The sequence below is a fragment of the Hippichthys cyanospilos genome, chromosome 6 (genome assembly GCF_059441005.1).
Source record: "Hippichthys cyanospilos isolate Australia breed blue-spotted pipefish chromosome 6, RoL_Hcya_1.0, whole genome shotgun sequence".
NCBI lineage: Eukaryota > Metazoa > Chordata > Actinopteri > Syngnathiformes > Syngnathidae > Hippichthys > Hippichthys cyanospilos.
In genome coordinates this window covers 19,462,451-19,478,970 of record NC_142374.1, presented here as the reverse complement: position 1 = coordinate 19,478,970, position 16,520 = coordinate 19,462,451, and the positions used below count along the sequence as shown (strand labels likewise).

The 16,520-nt window shown below is 38.8% G+C and overlaps 1 protein-coding gene across 6 annotated transcripts in view; it reads right to left on the bottom strand.

Moving 5' to 3' along the window:
- The window catches only part of LOC148422680 (coiled-coil domain-containing protein 136-like), a 30,003-nt gene extending 13,483 nt beyond the window's left edge, over positions 1-16,520 (bottom strand). For 4 of the 6 annotated variants that reach the window (XR_015865943.1, XR_015865942.1, XM_088417706.1 and 1 more), the window contains exons 1-3: positions 16,266-16,519; positions 4,397-4,645; positions 456-530 (exon numbers count right to left, since the gene is read on the bottom strand). Coding sequence is in view for 4 of the 6 variants with exons in the window: in XM_088417706.1 (XP_088273832.1) it covers positions 456-530; positions 4,397-4,645; positions 16,266-16,317 (376 nt within the window). In the remaining 2 variants the exon portion in view is untranslated. Of the gene's footprint in view, positions 1-455; positions 531-4,396; positions 4,646-16,265 lie in introns of all 6 variants that reach the window. The other 2 variants (XM_088417705.1, XM_088417704.1) reach the window with 1 other exon arrangement.

The window sequence follows — 16,520 nt, the reverse complement described above, 5'->3', positions numbered from 1 at the left end:
AGGGTTAGAAAAATACTAGAGGTTTCCTTTTCCAATAACACTTGGCATTAAAAGAGTTAAAAAGCTTAAACGGCCTGCAAATGGGCCCCCGGGCCGTAGTTTGCCCAACCCTGACCTAAAACCAGAAGACATAGATGAACTGAAAAAACCCCCAGCTCCTAAAACGCGGTCATTTGTTTTGTAGCTCCAACGATCCAGTTGAGTCAAGCGGTTCAAATCCACGTCCTTTCTTTCCGATTCTGATATCGCGCTCATTTATTATTCCTCACCCTATCTGGGAACATTCACATTGAAAAGTTCATCCTGCAGCACTTGGAAACCATACGAGCACCGTGAGCTATCCTATTTAATTCCTTTTAAGTCTCACGAGATGAGAGTTGAGCGGTGACATTTCCCAGCCACCGTGTCTATTATCAACATCACGAGCGCTATTCAAAATTGCATCTTTGTTGTACCTTGCAGATTCTGGATCTGTCGCGTGAAGGCTTCGGCCTGATGAGCGCTGGCCAGACGTTCATCCTCCAACAGTCCTGAAGGGGGAGGTAAGGACGTGGGGATGAAAAAAAAAAAAAAGAGATGCGGGAAATGGGAGGAGAGATAAGAGGAACATGTCAATTCAGCAGACGGACCGAAAGATGACAACTTGATAAGCCGCTCGCCCTTGAAGTAACACCGAGGGACAAAAGCAAGTTTGGCGACGTGTGCCAATGTCTGCGTGCTTCCGGAGGAAAACGCAAGTTGTTATGTAGTTTTCTTGCGATTTCTACAGTCTGTCATTTTCCATTAGTGACAAAACAGGAGTCCATTTAAAGCATAGGTGTCAAACTCCAGTCCTCGAGGGCCGGTATCCTACATGTTTTCAAACCTTTTCCCTCAAAAACACCTGATTCAAATGATTGGGATCATTTCGAAGCTCCCGCAGAGCTTGCTAATCAGCTAATTATTTGAATCAGGTGTGTTGGGGAAAGAAAACCGGAAAACATGCAGGATGCCAGCCCTCGAGGACTGGAGTTCCACACCCATGATTTAAAGTAAATGCATCAAGCGAGCGCTCGTCAAGCAAACGTTTGTAAATAGAGATAACACAATTCCAAGCAAATGCGTCGTGTTAGCGTACTGTAATCAAGACATACTTGATTTAATTAGATGGAAATAAGTTGCATAGTTAATTTACTGCATATTGATTCATCCGCTTCTCGGACTAATTGCTTTTAAATACAGCGGGAAGTAATTGCACTATAGTTCAATCTTCTCACTTAAGAGTATATATGTACAAGATAGTCGATAAATTCGAGGTAACATTCATTTATTACAATCGCGCTGTCTTAAATAATAAATCGTTAAATAATCGTTTGTGACAAGCTAACAGAATTAGCATGCTAGCTAACGAGGAGAAATAAGTACTTTAATGTTCCAAATTCAGTCAATTATTTTCTTTCTTTTTTTGTTTGTTTTCAGTCTTAAATTCTTTTCAAGTTGTTGCTTATTCATCCAAACATTTTAAAATAATACATGTTTTGACCTTTCTTTCTTAATAAATGTGTTTTGTTTTTTTTTATTCAAGAAGGTTTGAATTAATTTGAGTATTTAAAAGAGGGAGTTCATGTTTGAGAAAATTATAAACTGTGTGCAGGGATTTTTTTATTTCAAAACAAATGTCAAAAATATCAAATTAAATGGAAAAAAAATACTCAATGGAAAAACATGCGTTTCCACGAAAAATACACATTTACAAAAAAATACTGTCAATAAAAAAAGACTATTGATAATTGGAAAACATAATGATAAACTAATAACATCATGAAAAATAATTCATTATACAGTATGTATACATACATAAATGTTTTTTTTAAATGTTTTTTTCAAAACAAATGTCAAAAATACAAAATTAAATGAAAAAATGCTCTTAATGAAAAAACAAGAAAAAATAGCGTGAATGAAAAATTTAAAAAAAATACTGGAAATTGGTAAACATCAATTGGAAAATATAAATAAAACATTTCAGTGAACGAAAATAATTTATGATGTATATACATGTTAAACAAACAAAATACCAACTTGTATTTTCTGGACTCGCATTATTTGTGGTATTTTTAGGAACGTAAAACAAGATAAAACTTGATTTGAAAACTTTCTGGATTGAACGTAAATCACTTCAAATTGAAAACATGATTAAAATCTCAAATCTTTACCAAAATTAAAAAACAAAGTTCAGAGTGTCCCCATTTATTTTCTTTCCACAATCCTGATGGGGGCTTCTAATGGTTAATCGACTTTTAATTGGAGATTTAATTCCAAATACCAATTTCCCATGCCGAGTCCTAAAATAGTCCCCCGGCAACAGGGATAGCCGCTCGTTCCCTCCCCCTCCACTTTATGTCACTGCCTGACAATGTTCCCTGAGGAACCCCGACAGTTGGCGGCGGGGAACAGCTGAGCCGTCCCAACGGGAAGTCTGGAAGCTTCTCCGGCGTACGCAGTTGTCCCGGGAATGCGCCGCTGCCACACGCGCACGCGTGTGTTGGCGTGACGCACACGCTGGTGAGATGACTGCAGGCCATTACCCAGAAGGCCTTGCGAGAACTTCTCAGGGCCTCCAAAAGATGACATCAGGGACAACATATACACGAGGTGACACGTTTGAGTTTGTTTAGGGGAGCTGCGGTATAAGTTGAGATCATCGCGTTGCTTTTTACACGACAGCGAGCGCTGACGTTTTCATATACGAATGAGGGGGGAGGCAAAAAAATTATACGGGACTCTCCTCCAGCTCCAGGTGTTTTTTCTTTTTTTTTTTTTTTATTATTATTCCAGTTGCTCCTCCAGCACAGCAGCAGCATTATGAATTATTGCGCAACATGAATTATTCGTGATCCGTCTTACAATTTGAACTATCTGGCAGACAACTTAAGTACTTGTTGGAATCGTACCATGAGAGTTAAATAGATTTTGATAATACACTCCTGCTAGGAACATAATTCAACAAAATTCAAATTTATAACAGATTGTGCATCATCATTATACAAGGAATACGAAACTTTTTTAACCAGTTTTCAGCAGTGATATTATGGTAATATTTTGTTGATACTATTTTGTTGAAACTAATTTTTTTTCGTGGACAATTATTGGCTTTAAAACACATTTTTCCACTTGTTGACAGAAAATGACGTCACATTTGCTGAATTTGTTTTCTGGTTTTGGTCATGTGACACAAGCTCAGTCGTGAGTAAATCTCATGTCAATTTCAGTCAACAACAAGTGGCAAAATGTGTGTTTTTTTAAAGAAATTATTCAAACATGAAAAATAATTATCCAATTCATTCACCCATTCAGTCACTCACATAGATTTAATATTCTTTTAAGTCAGTGGTTCTCAAATGGGGGTACTTGAATAAATAAAACATGCAAAATCCTTTAAAAATAATAGTTTCAGGAAAATTCATAAAACATATTTGTGTTCAGATTCTAATTCAATTTCCTTATTGTAAAAACTCAGATTCTCCCCATACTAGAATGGTTCGACCCAAATTGTCACGTGCCACCTCTTGTTACCTGTCAAGTTACTGATTTATTTTGTGAACACATCTCTAATTTGATCCCAAAAAAGGAAAATTTAAGTTGAATATTTTTCTGTGGACAAATATTTATTTTTGAGGACAGGTCTGACATTTTATGTTGATTATTTTTGGGGGACAAATATTTATTAAAAATTAAATTAATGTCATTTATATTTATCATATTTATTTATACTTTTTTTGAACAGGTATGATATTTTATGTCGATTATTTTTGTGGAAAAATATGTATTTGTTATTAAGTTATTAAAAGATAAAATAATATAAAAGATATTTCACAGGGGTTACATCACTGAAATAAGTTCTTTGGGGCTCCCCCTGGTGGTATGAAGAATATCATTTGCCAAGTTTTTGCTTTTGAGAAAATACGTTTTTTTGTCATTTTGTTATAAAGAAACAATGATTTAAATAGGTTACAGTAAAGGCCAAAGGTTTGGACACACCGCATTCAACTTTCTGGCAAGATGGCCACCAGGGGGAAGCAGAATACCGTCGTGAAGACAAATGAAGACTTTCACAACCGTGTCAGTGGAATGAAAGCATAATGAACGCGTTTCTCTGTTGATATATATATTTTGTTCGAGTGTGCATTGTGATGAAGAGACTTCAAATTCAACCTATGGCGTTTTGCACTCCAAAAGCTAACAGTGCAGTGAGTCTCCCATTTTATGACCGCAAGATGGTAAAAACGGGCGCCTGTGGAAAGTTTTAATGAGCGGGAGGGGTAAAGCCATGTTAAAAAAAAAAAGTGATCTCATATCACGGAGTTGACTATACACGGCGAAACAGCACCATCTAGCGGCTCCTCGCCGCGAGTCTCACCTTGCAACTCCAGGAAGCTTTCGTGATGCTTACTGGACGTCTCCCTGGCGTCCTCCAGCTCCAGCAGCAGCTGCAGCACTTGAGCCTTCAGCTCCTCCAGCTCCTGCTCCTCGCTCAGCTCCTTTTTCTCCTCATCCTCGCCGTCGTCATCCTTGCCGAGCCGCTCGCGCTCCATCTCCACCTTCTCGTCCAGCACGCCTCTGTGCTCCGCGACGGGGCTGCTGTCCGCTTTGAGCTCGCTCAGATCATCTGAAGGAAACATGAAAGCCAGCAGTCGGCTTCAGATGGAGGTGACAAAAGCCTCCTGGCTTCAATTCTTTTATTCGGCCCTGCTTGAAAGGAAGCCCCGCCATTGTCTCGTGAATCAATAGCACCCTCTTGTGATTAAAGTGCCTTTGAATTTTCGTTTTTCTTTTTTTTTTTTTTTTAGAGGCCTAGTTTTGAATATTCAAAGTATCGCCACCTTTTCATCATGGCTGAAGCTGAGATGCTTGACAGAATGGAGCCAAGACAGACGAAGGCGAAAGCAAGCCAAGAAACGCACTCACAAAAATTACATTTACGCCTTGGGCGATGTTTTGATCATTTTGGGGTCATTTTTAGCCGAGGGATGCCGCATCCCAATAAGCGCTCGCGCCATATTGAACTTTGACATGTTGTCGCCGTCTGGGTGAAATTTCAGCTTCCTCGTGCCTTCTTTTAATGCTTTCCCTTTGATGTAAAGACGAAAGGATTGGACAAAATACTGCACAAGTGATGAAAAATATATGAAGAAAAATACTGAGACTGTACTGAATTATAGGTACAGATATTTATTTAACTCATTCACTGCCGTTGACGCGTATACTTGTCTTTTTTTCCTGTACAGATACTTGTTTCAAGAGAAAGATTGCTGAAAGAAAATGTACTGTTTAAACTTCTCTACTTAAGTAAAAAAAATACAGTCTGAGATGTACTCAAGCACAAAAGTTAAAGTGGATTTTTATAGGTAATTTTGATATTTTTTTTCAAAAGATCCTTCACTTATTTAGACATTTTTACTATACTACTTTAATTGATTTATTTTTCATGTCCATTATATACATTTGACAGCTAAATTATTTTTCGTCTAAGATTTTGCTGCATTACATGTCATCAAAGTATAGTCTAGAAAGTCTAAATATTTATTGGACAGATGAACGATCAAAAAAATTGTAGATATCTAAAAACTTTATTTTGATTGCAGAAAACAATCCTTTCTACTGCCAACACCGCATTGAAAAACAAAATGTTTTCCTGCACCCTGTCTGAAGTTATCAATCCAGCAGGGGGCGTAAGTGAGCCGGGAATGCAAAAATGAGGGAGGGGTCCGGGAAAAGGGTGGGGGGCTTGCTGAAGTCATTATGATGACTCACAATTTTGCAATCCAAGTCAATCGTAATAACCCAAGCGACCTTTCAAAAAAGGTGGGACAAACAAATGTGACCTTTTCCTCTCATAAAAAAGTCGTCATTTGTAGACAATTGATTGCTTGTTTTTTATTCATTCGCCTCATTAAATTGAGCATTTTTTAATGATAAAATGTTAATAACAGCATTTTTAAATACACGTAAATGTATTTAAAATGCTGTTATTAACGTTTTATCATAGACTTGTTATTTTTTATAATATTCACAAATGTATTTATTATAAACCTAAATATTTATATGAATTTGATGTTTTTATATTTTCACTTGTTCATTCATCTCATCAAACAATTGGTGAATTTGTTGCTCTAAATTCTATATAATTTTAGATAAACAATCGCTTATACATTATAGAATTTAAAATATTTAAAAAAAAGAAAAAACATCATACAAAATAACAAAAAAAAAGTCTTAATCTTTGCCTTGAAAGAATGCTAATCTTATTTAGAAATGCCCTGGCCCGCCTGCCCATCCCACAAATTAAATGTGGCCCTTGAGCTCAAAAATTTGCACGCCCCTAATCTGGATGACATCATGCACAGCTGTTGCTTGCTCATGAGAAAAGAAGCGCGCAGGCGAGGCGTGACGTTCAGCCATGCTCAATGACCATGAGGGGGATTCAAATTAGAACCAAAAACGGCCCCTCCGCATCAGTGAGCATCGCTTTACAAAGAAAAAGATGCTGCGCTTGGCCACACGGGGGCAGTAAAAGCAGACAAAGCTATTCATAGGAGTTGTTCTTTGCAGTGGATAAAGAATATATATCTGTGAGTTAGGGATGTCCAGTTTTTTTTGTTTGTTTTTTTTTTGCACCCAAGTCTGACACATCTTATTTTGATTAACGACTACCTATGTTAAGGACAGAATAAAAATAATCTATAAATTACAACTTGGATAAGTTGTTTTATTTTTTCTTAAAAAGAAGCACAACACATTTGATACGGCTAATGAAGCAGCGTATAAATCAAGTAGCCTAAAACATTTTTCTGGATCTGTTGCCGTGTTTTCTATAATGCAGTTTTTTTGTTTTTTGTTTGCAATGTTTTGTACTTTCGTAGCTCTTAAATTTAAAACAATAAAATCATTTGAAAAAAAAGCTCAAAACAACATTTCCATGATCGGGATCGAGACATTCGGACTATAAATATTGATATATAATCTGCATGTGTTGTTTTTCTTTAAGTTTTAGCATCAAGCTAACATGAGCTAAGCACAAAGTTGCCACTGCACTGAAAACAAAAATGTTTTGCTTCTTCTGTTGTCCACGTCTTGGCCACCTGGGGGCACTAAAAGGCCGCAAGATATGCGTGGCTGGGGCCACAACTTATAAAGCTGTTTTTTGCGGAGGATAAAGAATATATGAGCGAGTATGGTTAGGTAATCAGTCCACATGAGTGGTTTTCCATGCTATATATTAGCCCCTCTATGTATCCCCTTTGTGTTAGCGTTAAGCTAACATGACCTGAGCTGTATTACAAACAAAAAGATGTTGTGGTTCTTCTGGTGTGCACGTCTCAGCCACTTGGGGGCGCTATAAGGCAGCCTCAGCTCTTTAGGAAAACAGTAAGCTGTTCTTTGCAGAGGATAAAGAATAAATGCCTGTAAACATTGTTTCGTGTGTTCTTTGTTAGCACATCTATGGTGTTTTCTTTGAGTGTTAGCATTAAGTTCTGAATGTATTGTAAGCGAACGCCATTTATGTTAATTTTGCTGATCCTGACATTCTGGAATTTGTCATCTAACTCTTTATCTCCCTCAGCTTGCTGAGCGGCGGCAAAAATGTGACGAAGGAAGGACGAGTGCAGCAGGGGACCGTGCCGAGGATTAACTAAAGATGCGTCTAATTAAAAGTGAGTCTCACAGATGTAATCTGGGCTCATGGGAATCTTGTCTTTCTCGCCGTAATTATTTCTCACCACTAAACCCTCCCCACCGTGAGATTTTTTTTGCCAGATTTAAAAATGATAGCCGCTACCTCAGTAGAACATTTGAAAAGTCAACTCAAGACTTATTCAATCCGGTTAAAGCACACGATGACCCGTTTTGACTGTTTGGTGTCATTCCACTAGACGCAATCGTGGACAGTTTAGTAAGTGGCGCCTGAAGCGGCGGAGCGTGATGAGTAAAAAAAAAAAAAAAGAAAGGAGCGAGGAGTTGGTCCGCAGGACGTTCTTGTGTAATGCGGACACAGCGGAGGACATTGTCACAGCAGTCAGCGGGGTAGGCAACAAGCAGGGATCTTTGTCAACTTGCCCCAGAGGAAATTCAAAGATCAACGTGGCCAGAAAAAGCTTTTTGTTTCCTTTCGGATTTTTGGTGACTGCGTGAGTTCAGCTAGCGTGAATGTGATTCACGTCGTGTCGCACAAGCAAGGATTTAGTCACATCATATCAAAGAGAAGCCATTTTTGGCAGACGTATTGTGATGTGAGCTCACTAGACTTGACTTTGAATTATTACAATTCTTTTAAAACACATTCCTATAACTACCGTGGCCCTGAAGTGCAAATTACACAAACAAAAAACCAAGCAAACAAAAAAGGTCATATCAAACCACAAAAAAACGTACACGAAAAGCACACAAGAAAAAAGAAGCACACAATAAAAAGGAGCACCCAAGAAAATGAAGCACACAATAAAAAGGAGCACACAAAAATGTAGCACACAAGAAAAAAGAAGCACACAATGAAAAGGAGCACCCAAGAAAATGAAGCACAAATTAAAAAGGAGCACACAAAAAATGTAGCACACAAGAAAAAAGAGCATGCAAGGGAAAAGGGGCACACAAAAAGGATGACCCAAAAAAAGCAAACAAAAAAGGAGCATGCAAAAAACACACAAAAAAGCAGCACGCGAAAAAGAAGTGCAAATCACACCAACAAACAAAGCGCACAATAAAAACGTACACACAAAATGAAAGAAATGCAAGGCATGCAAGAAAAAGGAGGCACGCAAATAAGGACCATCCAAAAAAAACATGCAACCAGAAAAGGAGCATACAAAAAACACAAAAAGCGGCACGCAAAAAAGAAGTGCAAATCACACAAACAAACAAAGTGCACACTATCATTTTCATTTGCATGGCAAAACAAGAAATGGTTGGGGGGAGGGGGGGACATCTGAGGGGGCAACATTCGACCATTATAACACAGCTGATGTTAAGGATCCTATTATGTGTGTAGCCTTGTTTAATACATGACCAAGTATTCTAATGAGCACACACACACACACACACACACACACACACATAATGTATTCCCGTGTAGGTCATGCATAATGCACACGGCATCTTTGAAGTTTGCACACTAGCAATGAAACACGTTGCACAGTATTCATTGGAGTAGGAGGGGTGGAAAGGAGCAAAAAAAAATTCAAAATCTGGAGAATGAAGTCCCTGCACGGGTTGCTCGTAAAATGATAGTCGTGACCGGTCGCTGTGGTGACGTGCGCTCACAGGCAGCAAGTGGAAAGTCACCCCGGATAAAGATGCTTGTTGCCGTAGACCGGCAGCATCGCACGGGAAAAGCTTTGCACTTTTTAAAGGGGAAGTAAGAGAAAGTGGGTCAGTGGAATAAATATGCTATCATTAGGCCTCATCAGATGAGCGTGCGAGTGCAAATAAACACAAATGTGTCTTCATACGGGAGGCGATTAACCCTTGTGGCGTTATGTTACAATTTACGGATATTCCTTTGATTTTCTTAATGACATCATGAAAAAATGGGGGAAAGAAAAAACTCTAGGGAGCTGAAATTTACAGCGGGTGTTTAAAATGTGTAAAATCTCAAAATGTAATGATTCTGACAATTCTATGTGATTGCAGCTAGACGTGCGAGATTTTGTGTACAAAAATAATAATTGTCCAAATTTTGGACCATAGAAAACCATTATAATTACAAATTTTGAGATGCATTTTAATAGGATATGTGACATTGATTTTAATGTAATTTTTGCAACATTCCATTGAGCGGTAGTCAAACTATGTCAACAACCAGAAAATTCTGGTGTTTCACCTCAAGACAGTAGGTGGCAGTAGAGAGCAGTTAATGGCTGTGTCTTAAAGCGTCATCATCACAGGACAGACTACAAAGACAGACCATTGCATTTTTTAATTTTTTGTGGGTGTTAATAAATTTGATCTACAATTTGATTTTCTTAATGACATCATGAAAAAAAGGGGGAAAGAAAAAACTCTAGGGAGCTGAAATTTCCAGCGGGTGTTTAAAATGTGTAAAATCTCAAAATGTAATGATTCTGACATTTCTATGTGATTGCAAGAGATTTTGTGTACAAAAATAATAATTGTCCAAATTTTGAACCATAGAAAACCATTATAATTACAAATTTTGAGATGCATTTTAATAGGATATGTGACATTGATTTTAATGTAATTTTTGCAACATTCCATTGAGCGGTGGTCAAACTATGTCAACAACCAGAAAATTCTGGTGTTTCACCTCAAGACAGTAGGTGGCAGTAGAGACCAATTAATGGCTGTGTCTAAATTAATGGCTGACTACAAAGATAGACCGTACCATTTTTTTATTTTTTGTGGGTTTTAATAAATTTACCCTACAATTTGAGGGGTTGAAGGAAATTTAAAAAAAAACTTAGATTCTTACGCCTTTAAAAGCATTTACAAAATTAGAAAAAAAAACACAACGTGTATAGTTTGCAAAGGGTTAATCTAAGCTTCGCCCCATGCGTTATCCACGAATAGCGAGAGAACAAACGAGGCGCCGGTAATCCATTTGATTGCAAATCAGTGCCTCCCACCTGACAGCAATCTCTTTTGCCAGCTTTTCACATCAACTGGGGCCAAAATGAGGCCACGGCTCAACATGTGAGTGGCGGGTGCACAGGGGAAAGGACAACAGTTATTTGATGAAAAACGTGCACCGGATCAACCGGCCGAATACACAAAATCCAGCAAGTCGCCAGCAAATATTTATGCTGGTGTTAATTTATGGTAAATTGCATGGCTGTCAAACTCGGCAATCAACCGTGATCAAATAATCGTTTTAAAAATGAGCTAAATGGTGAAATCCGGATTTTACGATCCTGTCAGATTGCGGGTTTACAAGACGCGTTTAAAATCGGTATTAACGATTTAATTGTGCAATCCAAATGGATAGTCGATTTATTTAGCCATTTTTAGGAGTAAAAACATTAATATTTTAATCAATATTAGACACTCGTTTACCTTAACAGTTGAAAACATTTGAAAAAAAATATATAAAAATATATATTTATAATTGCCTGGGGTTGGAATGTCTAGACTCTTAAAAACGTAAAATTACGTCTTTGGAATTGAATGAGTTAATTTCACAACAAAACATTTTTTTACAGACAATTAATACTTTTAAAAAACACAAATTGACTAAATGACGTGCTCGTTTAGCAACCAATCAGTTATAGTTCAACATATAAATGTCACATGACCAACATGTGAGCCATGATTGGTTGTTACCCAAGCCTTACGCACAGGTCATGTCATTTTCATTCGACAGTAAGGTCAAAAATGTGTCTTTAAAGGTATTAATTGTGCATGATTATAATAATAATTTAAGATAATAACTTAGTGATCAAATTAAATATGGACAAAAAAATAATTGACTGCTAGAAAAGGCAAAATAAATCATTTGTATAAGCTATGCACAAACTATGATTGTTAAGTTTACGTAATTTTAAATCAGTATTCATTATTTTTGTCTGAAGATTTTCCTCTGGATTTTTTTATATTAAACCAAATCTTTGAATACGTGTTTATTTCCTTAATTAAAATCGTAATCTTCCAGATTTTTTTGGGGGGGAGGGGGCAAGAATGGACCCACATTGAGTTGTTTTTTCTTTAGCAATCTTTGGAGAAAAAAAAACACTTTGAACACACACGATGCAGCAACACATGTAGACTGCATACATGATTTTCGCAAGGCAGCATGATCATTAGAAAATTAGACTCCAGTGCAGGCTAAGATGAAGACCAAATTTTAAAACAAGAAGAGGGGGGGAGGGTTTGTTTTCACTCGGAGTCCCGCCGTGGGAAATTTGTAGCTGTGATGTTTTCACAGATTTCTGGGGCTGCCGACTCCGCTGCTGTTTATTAGTCCCGGAGAGCCATGAGAAATTCTGCCCGTGCATCCTGCGGGGCCGGCAGTGCGTCTCACGGCATGGAGGGGGGAGGGGGGAGGGGGGAGGGGGGGGGGGGGGGGGGGGGCACGGCATCGGCTTTCCCCGGACAGGAGTGCAGGGAAAGCGGAGGCCAGGAGTGGAGCAACGTAGGCGAGGCAGGTGCAAAGGTTGGATGGAGTGTGTTTTTGTGTGTGTGTAGGCGCTGTGGAGAGATTGGTCGAGTGGGAAAATATGGAGCCGCTCGGTGGCTCATACGCGTAGGAGGCGCAATATGGTGGCTGATGGCTGTAAACTACAACAAACAGCTAGCATATGTCAAGTTTGATTGCAGTGCTGAACCCTGGCCAGCAGGTGGCACTGCACTCAATACAGGGGGACGCAGAGAACGCTCAAGTGAGTTACCCAATTGGTTTCATACTCGCGTTTGGGTTTAAGAGTAGATTTTTGACTAAGGTTAGGGCCAGGCTTTCAAAAGTAGGGTTTCAGATAAGTTAGGGTTTTAAAATCGGGTTGTAAACAAGGATTAGGGTTTGATTAAGAAGTTCACTGTGTCTACAATCGCTTACAGAGGAGGGTTTCAAATTTGTGTTAGAGTTTCGATGAAGGTCCAGTTTTAAACGAAGGTTACAGATTTAAAGTAGGGCTTCAAACTATGATTAAGGGTTTTAAGTATGTTTACAAACTTTTGTTAGGGTTTCAAAGAAGGGTTTTAAATAAGGATTAAGGTTCCAAAGTAGAATTTTGAAACGAGGACTAGTGTTTCAAAGTCGAGTTTCAAACTAAAGTTTGGGGTTTTAAAGTCGGGTATCAAACAAGGGTTCAGGTTTAGACTTTCAAACTTGTGTTAGGGTTGAAATAAGGATTAAGGTTTCAAAACAGAGGTTGCAAACTAGGATCAGGGTTTCAAAGTTGAGTTTAAACTAAAGTTATGAGTTTAAAGTAGGGTTTAAACTAGGGTTAAGTTTTGAAGTAGGCTTTTGAACTCCTGTTAGGGTTTTTAAACAAGGATTAAGGTTACAAAGTAGGGGTTTAAATAAGGAGTATGGTTTCAAACTCAAGTTTGAAAGTAAAGTTATGGGTTTAAAGTAGGGCTGCAAACTAAGGTTTAGGTTTTGATGTAGGCTTTCAAACTCATGTTAGGGTTTCAAAGAAGGGTTTAAACAGAGATTAAGGTTCCGAAGTAGGGTTTCAAATGAAGATTAGGGTTTAAAAGTCAAGTTTTGAACACAAATTATGGGTTTAAAGTAAGGCTTCAAGCAAGGGTTAAGGAATCAAAGAAGTGTTATAATCAGGATTAAGGTTTCAAAGTAGTGTTTCAAACTTGTGTTTGGCTTTGAAAGTAGTTTTAAGGGGTTAGGGTTTCAAATGGGTTAAGAAGTAGGGTTTCAAGCTCATTTTAGGGTTTCAAAGGAGGGGTTTCAAACCAGGGTTAGGGTTTCAAAGCAGTGTTTGAAAGTAGTTTTAAATTATGGTTAGGGTTTGATGAAGGGTGTCAAAAAAGTTAGGGTTTTGAAGTAGGGCTTCAAAATAGAGTTTCAAATTCATGTTAGGGTTTCAAAGAAGGGATTTAAACCAGGATTAGGGTTTCAAAATTGAGTTTTAAATTTTGGTTAGGGATTATTACTTCAGACTAGGGTTAAGGTTTCAAAGTTAGGTTTCGAAATTGTGTTGGGGTTTCCAAGAAGGATTTTAAAACAGGGTTGAGGTTCCAAAGTAGGCTTTCAAACAGGATTACGGTCTTAAAATAGGGTTTCAAACTCGTGTTAGGGTTTCCAAGAAGGGTTTTAAATCAAGATTAGGGTTCCAGTGTAAATTTCAGATTATGGTAAAGCTTTCAAAGTACTTTTTTAAACTGTGTTTAGGGTTTCAACTGGGTTAGTTTTAAAATTGGCTTTCAAACTAAGATTAGGGTTTCAAAGCGGGATTTCAAACCATTGTTTGGCTTTTAAAATTGCGTTTTACACTGGAACTAAAGCTAGAGTTTCAAAGCAAAGTTTTGATATGTTTTGTTGTGAAAGTGCTACACAATGTAAAAAAAAAAAAAAAAAGTATTGTAGCAAGATTTGCTTTAACCAACCAATTGGATGGAAACGTGCTGATATTATCTTCCTAATACAAACACGTTTACGTCCTATGATTCAGCACGACCGATTGTGAACGCCTTGGGCAGATCAGTTGACATGGCAACATCGGGGCTGAAATCTGATTGGTCGGAGAAAAAAAAAACATATACAGTGCTAGAAGCAATTACAATCACACAATTGGTTGCTTTCAAATCTCTCGCCACATTAAAACGCCACGCGTCCCACCAAGTTGCACTTGAACATTTTCCTGCTCCCCCCTTGCGCTGAACGAGGCGGCCTGCTTGGAGTTTTATAAGGAAAAACAAGACGAAGCATGTCGGAAGCAAGGAATTCCTCCTCACTGTTGTGAAAAGCGCAGAATGCAATTTAAATCATTCATCCTGCACCTATCGAACCGAAATCCTTATCCATTTTTGAGGCGGGACACCGCCACACACAGGAAGAGGAAACCGCATGTTTGACACTGCTTACTGGTTATTGACCTGCATGAGTTTTTTTTTTTTTTTTCCCCCCAGCAGACGCCCTACATGCACTAATAAACATCCTTCCGATAAACACGCGCAGAGAAACGTTCTCAAGCTGCGTGTCTATCAAAAGCAGATAAAAAAAAACTTCCTCATTCACATGCACCCAAAACAACACATAGCATGCATTCTCAATTTATCTGCTCGTCTTTTTCATGCACATACAAAGAAAACTTTAGGAAGCATGCAAATGACGCTTTTAATTGGACCGAGACACAAACCAGGATAGCACTCCATCACAACCAGATCAGCACCGCTTTTTTGCTAAATCTAACTCGACCGCGCTTGGTTTCGTCGCAGGAAACGCTTTTTAAATCGATGAAGTCGTTTTCGTGGGCCGCTGCTAGCAAACTAATAAACGGCTATGAAAACGTGACATACAAGAATACTGTAAAAATCTCGGAAGCGCTCTTTGGACAAAACTATTCATCACTATTCAATTTATTAAATTATTATGATACGGTTGGGCTATAAATTTAGATTTTTTTCATTAAAAAAAATCAATATTAAGTCTTATTCTGTATTTTATCAAATCCTTCAATTTTTACATTAAATACATTTCACATCCAAAGAAAAGTGCTGGAAGGAAGGACCTGAAATTTCACCCAGGGTGCAAAATGACATGACCACTTAGTAATCACACTACCAGGAGTGTGCCAGTTTTTGTGTGGCCCTGACAGAAAACCAAACGGCTAAAATAAAGACACATTTTGGCATAAATGCAAACCAGATAAGGTCCGCTTTTCCACCATTTTTTTAATTACTTTTTCATGTTTTTTTTTCCTTGTTCTATTGAAACCTACTGAGTAATTTTTGCGCAGCCCTGTTTGACCACCAACAAACTGCTAAAAATACAAAGACATATTGCGATGCAAAATTAAAACAGATTAGTTTTGCTTTGAACTGTTTCCTCTTTCTCTGTGGAAAGTTCTGTTGAAACCAGTAGAGAAACTTTTTGGTGGCCCTGATAGAAAACCAACATCTCCAGAGTCAATTGCAAAATAGCATAAAGCAATATTTTTCACCTTATTTTTCTTTGACCAAATCCTCTTTCTCTGTGTAAAGTTCCTTTGAAACCTTGAGAACTTTTTTTATAGCCTAAATAGAAAATTAATCTTCTTAAAAACAGGCAGATTGTGGCGTAAAAGTGAACCAGATTTTTTTACCTAGTTGCCTCCATCCGTGCAAAAATCTGTTGAAAACAACTACGTGTTTTTCACGTAGCCTTGTTAAAACACCAACAAACAATTCAAATAATTCAAATAAAAAGACAAATTGCCATGTAAAACCGAACCAGGTTAGCTTTGCTTTTCCACCAATTTTCCTTGACCCGGTCCCATTCCTCAGTAGGAACCTGCATTGAAACCACCCGAGTAGTTTTTCACTCAAACTTCGACCTCGCTAGCAAACGGCTATAAAAGCACGATCATAAAGTATCGACGCGCCTCCCAAAGCGACCCCCCTCCCATTTACCTGCCGGTGCGTCGGCTCCGTCCGCACGCATGCCAATCCGTCCGTCTGCTCGCCTGATAGCGACGAGCTCTCACTTTAATCTCCCCTCCTCCTGCCCACCTGACCTCCTCCTCATCCATCCATCCTTCCATCCATCCTCCACCCCGGCGCTAAAAATAACCACCGGCGCAACATCGCACACACGGAGAGTGACGAATCGTTAGCGCGCAGACCTGTAGCGTCCAAAGCCTCCTCGATGAGCGGAGGTAAGCGCAAGCCGTCCATGGGCTCCCTCGGCAGAGGCTCGGCAAGCCGGCGCGTGGGCGACGGAGAGGGTCACGAGTAAGTACCGCGCGCCCACTCCAGCTGCAGCGAAAGGGGGGAGCCACACAATACCGGGCGCTCGGCATCAACTGCTCCCTCACACACGCAAAAAACGTCCGGGCGGCACCTCGGGAGAAACCGGGAGGGAGGGTCCACGGAGCGTG